The sequence below is a fragment of the Lissotriton vulgaris genome, chromosome 8 (assembly GCF_964263255.1).
Source record: "Lissotriton vulgaris chromosome 8, aLisVul1.2, whole genome shotgun sequence".
Classification (NCBI taxonomy): Eukaryota; Metazoa; Chordata; class Amphibia; order Caudata; family Salamandridae; genus Lissotriton; species Lissotriton vulgaris.
The window spans coordinates 635,092,185-635,105,326 of NC_141696.1; the positions used below are offsets into that span (position 1 = coordinate 635,092,185).

Below are 13,142 nucleotides of genomic sequence, written 5' to 3' on the forward strand. Positions count from 1 at the left end.
CCTGAGCAGCCAGGTCCATCGAGAGAGGCACTTTGTCCCCTCTGTCTTTCAGGACCTTTTTTGTCTCAGCCATTTCACACACCCACCACCAGAGTGACGCCTTTGGTAGCTGTTCAAATGGTGAGGAATATGCAGTTTGAAGAATCCATCAGAACACGTTACTTGCCTTCAGTAACATTCTTTTGTGGATACTCTATCTAACCAGTTTTCTCACCAACCCTCCATATTTTGTGAACTGGGCTCCTTTCTCCATCTGAAAAGGCCCCATATCTAAATATCTGCATACTGATCACAGCCAAACTTCTGATTGGCTCTGCATCTCGGGGTTCAGACAGTCTGGAAGCCAGCTTACATTGGCACACATGGGTAGCACTTATAAGCTTCTCTTCACATCCCTTGTGGAGAGGAATGATATTGGCGCTGAATTGCACAAAGCCACCTACCCGTGTGCTCTTACGTCCTTTAGACCCCAAACCTCTCTTGAGCACAGCAGATGAGAGCGACTCGCATCCAAATGCCCTGACTAAAACATGAGAAAATTGGTCCGCATAAGCGACCATGATGGGCCAAAGAAAAACTGTTGTCAATCTCCTAGGCCTAGGTCCAAAATATACTGTGCACATAAAGTAACATTGTATTTGTTTCAAAGTAATGCCAGTCACCGATGTATTAATCTGTGTGTGAAGGGAGTATTACTCTTTCAGTGACACTGCCACCCCAGGTTTCATTCTCCAGATATTTAATATGCTCAATGTAATGTTTTTCATTCAGTTGCATATATACTGTAGTCCCACTTTTATTATTCTGTGCATCCATAGCCTTTGTCTGAATTCATATGACTACTGCAAAAGCTATTAAGCGTGCAAAGTTTAAAAAAGAAAAAGAAAAACAATTATATGTGTAAGTTAATATTTGAGCCTGTGAGATTTTAAATTGTCTTGTAGACCTGTGGATCTAACTGCAAGAGAAAACGTACCAGTGTGGTGGTCCCTCAATTTCCATTCGAGTTCCAAATAATACTAAATGTTCCAATTATGATAGGGTGAAGGAAGTTTAAAATAAACCTGTTATAATATTCTATCCTTCCATGTTTATAAAACCAGAATTTACAAAAGGTAAGCTTGGCTGTAGTACCTGCTCTACTTATGAAGCCGAGGCTAAAAAGTAGTAGGCCTTGAAATCTATGAGATGTCCTTCAGCTTTATGATGCCTTAATAGTTTTCTTCTGCTCAACAGACATTTTTTTAAACATTAGATCTCCGAATCATGGAGTGAAGAATCCCAAATGTTTTTTTTTTAATGAAGTATTGTGGTCTTTGGATTCAGGTCAATTGTATTTATTTATTTTGTAGAGTAAAAACCAAGATTAAATTAATAATCAAAAAATATAAGCAATAGCTGTTGTGTATATTTAACTTTGAGATGCCTTGTTTTTACTAGCAACCCCTTCATTTGCTTTTTTCCGTAGAGCTCTCCAGTCAGCCAGTTAGTTGGTGTAAGGTGGAAGCTGTGGCACAGAAGCCAGACCTAGTCAGTGTGGTGAAGGATCTCCCACTGCCTCCTCTTGTGGTTTTGGCCCTCAGCATGAAGACTGTGCAGAATGTGAAGACTCACCAGAATGAGGTGAATAGTGCAGTCCATCTGGAGTGATAAAAATGCAAATATCTATGCATAGGTTTTTTGTTTAAAAAAAGAATAGCAACTTTGTGACTTCACTGAGCTGCCAATTATTAGTTCTGGGTGACTAAAAGGGGATGGTTGACTGACAGGTTGTGCTGTGTTTGAGTGCTGGCCCTGCAGATAAGGCATATTTGGGTGTGAGCTCAATTTCCTTTATGGTCCCATAATGGTATTTATCTTCATATGTGCTTTAGTCTAAACATATCACATGGATCATACCTGACCTCTACCTGCATTTTCTAAACAAAAAAAAAGTTTTAAAAAAGTGATTATGCTACCTGAGCAATAGTAAGTGGTTAGATTGCAAGCATTCCGCCAATCACCTTTCGTGTTTATTGCAACGCCCTAAGTGGTCAAGAGTATGCACAGATGTGGGTTCCTTGCTCAATGTGCTACTGAACCCGCACTACCCCCACTTAAAAGTCCCAATCCGGGCGAAACCGGTCTTGAGTTGCTTGTATTATAGTTCAGGGAGGACCTAAGTGCAAGTAAGTGCAAGTTTAATGGGGAAAAAGTGATTTTTTTTTACCATCTTGAAGTTTAATAAACAGAAAAAGCTTCAGTTAGGGTTCTCATCATATATAAAACATATTAATAGTAAATCACATTGAACAGGAAATTTACACATTTCAGGATGACATCATCTGGAGCATTATATTTTCTCCTTTTATTCAGCACAAAAGGCTTTGCACTGTGACATTTGTCAAACTTTTTTATCCAAGACCCTGAAGGACCGGGAGAGGAATTTGGCACTGGACATTTTGGAAATGAAGAAAAAATACCTTCCTGCTAATGGACATGCTCCCTCATCAAGGATAATTCAGTGCAATGTGCTCAACCAAGCACTTAAACGAAGACCGAACAACTACGAAAAAATGTGGAGTTCCGTGTTGGGCTTGCTATCTATAGAGCCTGCAGCCATCTGCTTCACAGGAAATCAAACTGGAGCTACCTCTGTAAAACATTTCAAGAAGTACGAATTCCAACCTGTACAAAAACTGTACAGACGTTTGGTTCCTATGATGTTCGGTTGCAACTGCCGTCCTTAGGACTGAAGGAAAACCATAATTGTCGACTGCATTCCCATTGATGTCCATGGGCAAAAATCCTTGGCAGGGACAAGGAGAATTTTGTAGGTGAAAGCAGTATAGTTGACAAATTCTCCTCTATGGCGCCACCATTGTCTGCCACTCCAAACTGTTCCTTTTTTAGCTTTCTACACAGACAATGACACAATAGATGGCGACAAATCCAGGAGTAGTGTCAACATGGCTGACTATGAATATACAACGATTGGTCACTTTTCAAAGGTTACATCCTTTGCAACCTAAAGCTGCCCCACCCGTGGTACCTACTGAAACTATTCTACCTCCAATGAATACGCCTTGCATAAGTGGTGAAACAACCACTGGTCTCACAGACTTTTAAAAACATAGTGGATGAAGACTCATTGGTATCTGTATTCAGATTTGGAGGAAAACGTTAATCCTCCAGGGAGATGACGGAGGTGATGCGGAATGGGTGACTACATCTCCCCCCAAGGAAGGTGATAAACCTCTAACCCAACCAGATTCTCCTCCAAAGAACATAGTCCGGCATCATGCTCTAATGGAGAGAGCAGCGAAAAAGTTAAACCGCTCAGTGACTTCAGTAGAGCAGCAATGTTTTATTTGATTTCATGGTTTAAATCTTTTTATTATTATTTTCAACAGATAACCGCTACAACCTACATCCATAGGCTGGTGCAGTGATTGACTGTTTCATAGCCCCAAAAGAGAAACCGTAAAGGAGAAAGAAAGCATAAGAGAGAAAGAAGAGCAAGGGAGGAAGGGAGCTTGACAGCCAAAGATAGGGGACGCCACCTCTGGTGCGTTAAATCTATGGTTGTATCCTGCTTTCCTGAGTAAAAGTGATCACTCCTCTGCGTGAACCGCCTGCGATAGGCGTAACACCCGTAGGTATACTGGGCATGTCCATTCAACAAATTTATCCGTTAGGAATCTAATGGTCGAACCCCATGTTTTATCAAAGCTCTGCAGCGTACCTTTTGGCTCTTGCCGTGGGGGGATATCTATGTACACTGTGATTTGTCAAGGATATGGCAAAGTCCCTTGGTGCCATCACTACTACTCCTCTCTGGGATAAACCCTGATTGGTCTGGGTTAATGAGGCCTTGCATATATGGTGGCAAGCATGCAGCCAATACACTGGTGAAGATTTTTAGGTCAACGTTTAGCAAGATGGCTGCCCTGTACGATGCACATCTCTTTGCGTCTTTGCCTGGCTTTGGGAGGACTATAATGGAGGACAACAGCATGGATGGTGTAAGACACCCGGTTTCGATAAACGAGATGTAGAGGCGAGCAAGGAGGAGAGTAAGATATGACTCAATTTATAAAATTCGATGGTAAAGCTATCATCCCCAGGAGCCTTACCTGTGGGCAGGCTCCTGATGGCCCGAGATATTTCCTCCGAGCTAATGTCGACGTCCAACTTTGTAATTTCTAGCATTGGGAGCTGAGTCACTGGGGCTCCAGCAGCATAATTTACAGCCACCGCCTGGTCTAGCATCCCGCCATATAGAGTGCGGAGTAGAAACGTTCAAATTTGTCCGCTATAAGACCTGTCCACAGCCCCCTCCCCTCCCCTCTGAGTTCTCAATCTCCACCACTCTGTGCTGTTCCACCTGGGTTTGGAAATATGTGCGCTGATAATCTACCTGCAAGTAGTATCTCTGCTTAGTGCGCAGTAGGGTGTATTTGGCCTGGTCTAGGTGCAATGTCTTCAATGGTTTCCGCACCACAGTTAGCGAATGCCTGGACTGGATAGAGCCGGTGCGTTGTTGGACCTTTTCTAGTTCTTTAACTGTGCCCTCCAAATTCTCCTGCTTTCCTTTGCCCAACAACCTCTGTGGGAGCATAAGGGGTTGGGGGGGAGTGGTCTGACAGCGCTGCTGCTCCTATCTCTAATGCGACTTGAGATATGCGGAGGGATGTCAGAAAAAGGTCCAATCACGCTTACGTCTGGTGCACAGCTAAGAAGAAAATGTGTTTTCTCTAGCAGAGGGGTTATGCTGGCGCCATACGTCCACCAGTCCGACTTCTGCCAGCCAATTCAGTTTGACGTACGAAAGCGCCCCAGATCTGCTTGTTCTCGATCTGTCCATTAGGGGGTCATGCACTATGTTGAAGTACCTCGCCGCCCCTCCCCCCCTCTATTACTAAGTCCTCGTCTGGGGTGACCAAAACCTCGCCTACAGCCTTCATAATAAAGGTCTCCTGGGAGTCATTTGGGGCATATATGGAGGCCAGTGTGTAGGTGTGACTCCCAACCTCCACTCATAGTGACAACAATCTGCCTGGGACCTCCACTTGTAAGATGGGGCAACCGTTTTGCGGGTTCGTTAAGGCCTCTAACATTGAGGCTTAATATCTTAAGAAGGTGGTTGTGCATGACCGTAATGTGTACAGCTAATCTGCATGCAGGGTATTTGACATTTCGAGCTTAGTGAAGCCGTATAAGCAGCCAGAGGCTTTCTATATAGAAGAAAGGGGGCTGTTGAGCATGCAAAAGGTGGTTGGCCTACTGGGATTCAATGCACTGCACAATCCCCTGAGGATATAATGTGAAGGAAAGGAAGGGCCTCCGACCTACTTCTGCAAGGGAGTGACACACCTATCTCCTGTCCTACTATTCAGCACCTCCCTCTCACAGAAGCATTAGTCAATGAGTGATCAGAGTGCGTCTGGATGGGTAGGAGCATTACAGGTGAGTGCATCCCGTGTCTACTTGTGCACGCGATAGGGGGCCTGCATTGTTGACTCTGGGTCCTCCCTCAAGGAATGCATCTACAGATCTCCTGATGGGTTGAGCAGAGAGAATGGGAAACCCCATAGAGAGAAATATTAACAAGTAAACCAATTATAAAACTATGATCCCATAACCGGGAAAGAATATCACCAGCTAAGGTGGGTTCGTAAACCTAGCGTTCAGCCTTCTCCATGTTTCGGGCTCGAGGTGAAAGAAAAGAGGGAGTGCCCGCCCGGCAAGATCTGCGCTTCCGGGAGCCTCCAACCTCCGATCCATCCCAGCAGTGAGGAAATCCTAAGGCCTGTTCTCCCCGGGGCCCTCGACACCCCAATTTCAGGCCTTGCCTTAGGAGTGCTTCCCTTTCTTTGATTCTTTCAGACTCCATAGGTTTCATGGTGAGTTCCTTTCCTGTTGGTTGCCGGCTTCTTGGTCTGCTCCAGGCACGTGGCTTCAGTTTAGTTTGTATCTCCTCGGACTCTCCTTCGAAAGCTATGTCTGGGCTGAATTGATAATTTTGGCCAGAAAGTTAGTTCAGTGGCAGCAACATCAATCAAAGCTGCCAAGACTTTAGCAGTATTAGGCCCTACTATTTGGAAACCTTGGCATGACAGTTCGTCACTATGAGACCTCATTTTGGGGGAAAAGGAAGCTGCAAAAGCGATGATCAAGGAATGAGCAATAAACTGCAGCAATCCTTGATGCCTCAATGGGTGTTTCCAATGCAGGCTGCAGTCAAGTGGGTGAAGCAGTGGTTTTAAGACTACAGGGAAAGCTGAGATCTACAGCTTTCCATCCAGAGAGCCAAGCAAAAATTCTCTATGCCCTTCGGTTTAACCTGGTTAGGAAACCTTTAGAAGGACCCCACAGAACATATAGATGAACACTGCAAAATTACTAAGAGTTCCACAGTATGGACTAGCAATCAGTATTGGGATCAAGACAGGTCATATTAACCCCAAGGTAAACATGATATGGCCAGAGTATACACAACCAACTGGATCCAAGTGTATGGTTATGGTAGATCATCCGGATGGAATCAAACTGAGTTGTAGAGTGCGGCCAATCACCAGCAAGCTTATCCAGGTGCTAGGTTCTTGCTGGGAATCAGTCAAAGAGTCAGATCTTGAGTCCCCTCCTGAATTCTGGGAGAGAGGTGGGTGTTCAGAAGTGCATCAGAGGCTGTCCCAGTACTTAGGGATGAGGTAGGAGAACGATCGTTCTTCACTGTAGTTTTGGCATATGCAGGGAGCGTGTGTGAGGAAGGCAGGTGTCTGGAGGTTTGGTCGAAGTTCAGGCGGTAGCTGATGTATGCTGGTCCTTGATCATGGAGGACCTTGTAGGTGTATGTCTGCATCTAAAATTGCCCTCTTTTCTAGATGGGCAGCCAGTGGAGGTTCCTGGGGTGAGGGGGGGGATGTGTGTCCAATTGGGGAGGTAGAGGATATTCAGCATTTGGGTGGTGATTCCGGAGTAGAGCGCGTTTCCGTAGTGCAGACGAATAGTGACTAGGGCTTTAGGGACAGTTTTCCTGGTGCTGACGGGAAGCCATCTGAAGATTTTTAATGGCATGCGGAGGTTGTGGAAGCAGCAGAGGAGACAGTTGATCGGGCATTGCATGGTGTTTGCTTTCCAGGATAATGCCAAGGTTGTGGGTGTGGTCTATGGGGCTGACTTCGGAGGGTAATCAGTTGTTTTTCCACGGGTAGTGGGTGTTCCAAAATCAGCACATCGGTCTTGTACATGTTGAGCTTCAGGCAGTTGGTCATCATCCATTCACCAATACCGGTCATGCAGTTGTGGAAGATGGTCATAGTGGTGGAGAGGTGGCAGAGTTGTACCTCTTCAGTGTGCTTTGATGACCACCAAAAGAGCTTAACATACTAGACTGCCCTCCTCATCCGAATCTAAGCAGGTGGGAGAGAATTTTCCTTTTTGTCGCCCAACTGGCACTCCAGAATGTCGGACCAATGGGTGCAGCAGATTGTACACTCTGGATATTTGTTGGAGTTTGTACAGAACCCGCTTGTCTGCTGGCCCAAGAAAAAACTTCTTCACTTAAGAATGCCACAACAGGAAATTCTCCTCCTCCTAAAATAGTGACGGAAACAGTCTAGAGATCCCAGAGAAGCAGGGATTTTACTCCAGGTTCTTTTTTGATAAAGAAGGAAACCGGGCAATGGGTGCAGATTCTAGACCTTAGAACTGAAATTCTGAAAAAAGTCTGCCTGCATGGTTGTGCTCCAAGAAGTCCTCGTGATCCAGGAAGGAAGTTAATTACCTGACCTCCTTGGATCTTCCAGATACAAATTTCCATATCCATATACACCAAATGTACAGAACTACCTCTGCTTTTCAGTGGTGAGACTGCACTACCAATCCAAGGCCCTTTGGCCTCAAATTAACACCTTGGTTATTATCAAATGCATAGTTCCAGTTACTGCCTTCCACAGAAGACTGGGTCATGAAGTGTGCCCGTACTTAGACTGGCTTGGCCAGGCACCATCGAAGGAAGAGTGAAATTCTACATCTGCCTGGATCCGTTTGTTTCACAGATTGGTACTGACACTAAACCTCTACAAATCCTTTATGGAACCAAAACTGAAACTTCAGTTCCTGGGAGCAATACTAGACACTAAACTATGAAATGCTTTTCTGTTTCAAGACTGAGCAAGAACGCTTCAAGCCATGACCGAGAACTTACCAACAGTCACTGTCAGGCAGTACAAGTGTTTGCTGGGCCTGATGTCATCATGTATAGGCATTATAACCTTTTGCAGGCTCTGAACAAGAGGTGGACATTCAATGAAAACAAATAGATGGTTCATGGGAAAATATGACCCAAGTTATAAGATGGCTTAAGAATTTGCTGCTATGGTTGAAATTATAAACCTAAATTCAGGTCTTTCCATTCTTCCTTGGACAGAGTGGTGCTCACAACGGATGCATCTGTGGACTGATGGGGAGCTCACATAAAAAAGCTGTCGACCTGGAGGTCTCCGGTCAGACAGAGTAGACTATACATATCAATGTCCTGGAGTTTTGCGACAAGCGTTTCTCCAAAGACTGGCAGATCAAGTGGTCCTCCTAAAGACTGACCATAGATATGTTCTCTGGGGTCTCCTTCCTCCAAGACAGCCACACAATAGGGGGATTTGGTGTGCCTTGATGGGCCATTAACTAACTGGCAATGATGAGGGCGGGGGGGACGCAGAGCTGGGCACAGCCCCACTTGCAACAGAATAGACTGTACACTGCCTTCACACAAAGAGCTTGTCACCACTGCCTTGTTAATGCATCCAGCTCTGAGCCAGGGGAGGAAAAGTTCAAGGACTTTAAAGGAGATTCTCTAGAAACTTTTACTTCAAAGAAGGCACCAGGTATACATAATGGACCTTAAAACCAACTTTTCAGTACACTCCATGGCGGTAGATAATACGAAAGGGCTGCTTTGCTTCAAGAAGCACTGCCACTCTGCCACAGAGCAACCCCTGACCCTGCTTGCAGGCCAGGTCGCCACCCTACTTCAGAACAGCTCCACCTGTCTGCCTGCTCGCCGCCGCTCGGAGCGCGAGTTCAAGCCTTCTGTGCCCTGACGGCCTCTGCGCCTTTTTTACTGTATTTTCATTGGTGTCTTTTCCTCCCTGTACTTGTTGTTTTCATTTCTGTAGTCCCAGCCCCAGCCCTTCTGTTTCCCCCCACCCCCTTCTTGCTCCTGCACCCCCCATTTCTCGTGGTGTCACTAGGGCTTTAAGTGGAAGCTTTTTCAATATTATATGAAAGCCATAGTTGCTGCTTATTCATCTCATGCAACTAACAACCACTGACCAAGCCAATTGTTTGACTTGTTGTTGGTATGATGTTACTTGTTGTATCATATATCTAGATGGAATGACAGAAACAGGAAAATACAAGTTGGGGGGCACACTATGCCAGGCACAAAAGTTCAAAAAGTCACACTATCGGCCTCGCAGCACAGCTCTATTAAGAAGAGAAATACAACAAGTCTACAAACACTGCCTGTGCCTTACACTCTGTTTGTAGAGTTGCTGAATTTCTTTTCTTAATAGAGCGCAGCTGCAGTGTGATTGTGTGCCTTTGTTAAAGTTTTCAGGTTAATCGCAGCGCCCGTCTGGAGCTGCAATTAACAAGAAAACTTTCAGATGAAGTGAAACTGGATGACTAGGAGTGGGCAGTGTGCTTAGAGGCTTTTATAGGTGAGAAAAGTGATCACTGAACTGCTATGCAACTTTAAAATCCTTGAAAATATACAAACTTAAATTAACAATACAACGCTGACAAGAGATCTGTGAAAACCTGCACCATCACTGCACTGGTACGTCACCTAGTCCTGTGGAATGCTGAGGTCACAGATCTATCTATATATATAAAAACAAAAGTATGTCTGTTTGTCCTTTATGCATTACTACACCATTCATCCGATCGTCATGAAACTTTGGGAAGTTGTTGAGTACACTCCCGCGAAGTCAGTAGTCCGACTTGTAGGTATGGTCAGGGCTTTAAGTGGGCCGGGTCTCACCAGTGCGGAGTACCGGCATTTTTATTAAAGGAGGCCTCGAAAGGGGTCTCTATCTGGCTCTGTTTTATGCGCTGGCACTGGCAGTCCGTTTTTTTCCAGACTGCAGTGACACTAGGCACCTCGATGTGCACGTGCTCACACTGCTCACTTCTCACTAGTAGAGCAGTTAGGGCATGTCATGCCTGGTGAGCGTTGTAGGTAGGGTAACCAGGAGTCCCGGATGTGTCTGGCCCGTCCCGGTTTTTCAACAGTTGTCCCAGTAGATTTCGGGAAAAGTGGCTCATGTCCCATTTTTTTGAGAGGGTGAACTAAAAACAGTGAGAGGTATGTTTTCTAAGTGTTCCAAAGCAGAACTAGTAAGCAGCTGTTCTGAGTAAGCAGTTTATTTCACAGGCATGATGCAGGTTTTAAAAATTACATTTTATTTATTTTCTTAGTGCCTGTTCTATGTTTCTATGAGGGCTGTCATTATTTGCCACTTTATTGATGTAAATTTGTAGTCCATCCTCTATTTTTGCGGAATGCCCAGTTTTTTGGGTCGCACGCTCCAGTCACCCTACTTGTGGGGGATGGGAAATCCTTTAAAGAGTCATTTTATCTCTGGATTTCCCTTCTTTTTGTGAAACTCAGGAGCAGCAACATTGTAATGGTGTCACCAGGGCTTTAAGTTGAAGCCTTTTCAATATTACATACAAGTCATAGTTGCTGCTTATTTATCTTATGCATCTAACAGCCATTGACAAAGCCAATAGTCCTGACTTGTAGGCATGATGTTACTTATTGTATCATATATCTGGATGCAATGACAAACAGCAAAATACAAGTCTGGCGGTAAACTATGCTAAGTACACATTTTTAGCTTATGTTTCTTAAGCCAGGGCCTTAATTACACTGGCCACGCCCCTTTGTGAGACCCTCCCCACCCACCCCAGTGTTTTCAGCCCACTTAAAGCCCTGGGTATGATGTTACTTGTATCATATATATGGATGCAATGACAAAAACAGGAAAATACAAGTAGGTTGGCACACTATGCCAAGCACAAAAAAGTGTACATTACTCCACAGCTGCGCTCTATTAAGAAGAGAAATTCAGCAACTCTACAAACACGACGTGGTCTTTTCACGCCGTGTTTGTAGAGTTGCTGCATTTCTTTTCTTAACAGAGCTGGGCTGTGGGGGGATTGTGGGTCTTTGTGAAAGATTTTAGGTTAATCACAGCGCCCGTCTGGACCTATAATTAACCTGAAAACTTTAACAAAGTCACACAATCACCCCGCAGCCCAGCTCTGTTAAGAAAAGAAATGCAGCAACTCCACAAACATGACGTGTGCTTTTCACGCCCTGTTTGGAGACTTGCTGAATTTGTTTTCAGAATGGAGCGCAGCTGCAGGGTGATTGGCAGATTGTGTGCTTTTGTTTAAAGTATTCATGTTATTTTCAGCTCGTGAGGGTGCTGCAATTAACATGAATACTTAAACAAAAGCTCACAGTATGCACCACAGCTGGGCTCTACATGAAAGAAACACTGTTTTCGTGCCGCTCGCTTTTTAAAAGCAGCAGAGCGAATTTTCTTGTTTGATGTGCTGTGTGTGCGCGCGCTCCACACACAGCACTGCGCGCTTCATTTAACAGAGGTGCACGCGCGCCCATGTTATTCATGTTATTGAGAACAGTGCTCCTGATTGAATAATTTGGATCAAAGGGGTGATATATACATTAAAAAGGGTGGTGCTCGATGATCCTTGAGCAGTCCCCCAGGGAGAAGTGAAAGGGTCAGCAGTGAAGGGATTGGTGTCAGTACAACGCGATGTATTACAACGCGTTCCGTTACAACGCGTTTTTTACATCGCAAATACCATTACAATGCATGCCATTACAACGCATGGCATTACATAGCAGATACTTTTACAACGCATGGCATTACATCGTAAGTATAGGTAAGTATATCTTTTTTAAAAAAAATGTAATAAAGTTAATTAAATTAATTTAAAATAATAAAAATAATATAACATTTTTAAAACAGTAATTAATTTAATTATAGTAATTTAATTAATATTAAAATTGATATTAATATAATATATTTAAAATAATATAATTAATGATATATAAATAATTTATAAATAGAAAATAATATATTGTAATTAATAACAAGAAATATAATTATAATTTAATTAAGTTATAAATAATACATAATATAATTATTTTTAATAAAATTAAAAGAATTTAATAAATTAAACATTTTTAAATAATATAATTTAATTATAATCGTTTATTAATACAATTAAATTAATAATTGTAAATATAGTTATTATTTTAATTAAATTAAATAAAATTAATTTAATTAATTTAATTTATATAAAGTCGTAATACCCCTGTACCCCAAAACCCAAACCCTGCCCTAAAACCTAAAAACACCACTGTACCCCAAAACCCAAACCCTGCCCTAAAATCCAAAAAAAACCCCTGTACCCCAAAACCCAAACCCTGCCCTAAAACCTAAAAACACCCCTGTACCCCAAAACCCAAACACTGCCCTAAAACCTAAAAACACCCCTGTACCCCAAAACCCAAACCCAGCCCTAAAACCTAAAAATACCCCTGTACCCCAAAACCCAAACCCTGCCCTAAAACCTAAAAACACCCCTGTACCCCAAAACCCAAACACTGCCCTAAAACCTAAAAACACCCCTGTACCCCAAAACCCAAACACTGCCCTAAAACCTAAAAACACCCCTGTACCCCAAAACCCAAACACTGGCCTAAAACCTAAAAACACCCCTGTACCCCAAAACCCAAACCCTGCCCTAAAACCTAAAAACACCCCTGTACCCCAAAACCCAAACCCTGCCCTAAAACCTAAAAACACCCCTGTACCCCAAAACCCAAACACTGCCCTAAAACCTAAAAACACCCCTGTACCTCAAAACCCAAACACTGCCCTAAAACCTAAAAACACCCCTGTACCCCAAAACCCAAACACTGGCCTAAAACCTAAAACCACCCCTGTACCCCAAAACCCAAACACTGCCCTAAAACCTTAAAAACACCCCTGTACCCCAAAACCCAAACACTGCCCTAAAACCTAAAAACACCCAAACACCCCAAAACATATACA

At 43.6% G+C, this 13,142-nt stretch overlaps 1 protein-coding gene across 1 annotated transcript in view; it reads left to right on the top strand.

The window, feature by feature from the left end:
• Positions 1-13,142, top strand: part of POLA1 (DNA polymerase alpha 1, catalytic subunit) — a 2,033,948-nt gene that overhangs the window by 341,442 nt on the left and 1,679,364 nt on the right. Inside the window, exon 15 of the mRNA XM_086934515.1 lies at positions 1,469-1,623. Within this exon, the coding sequence (XP_086790641.1) occupies positions 1,469-1,623 (155 nt within the window). The remainder of the gene's footprint in view (positions 1-1,468; positions 1,624-13,142) is intronic.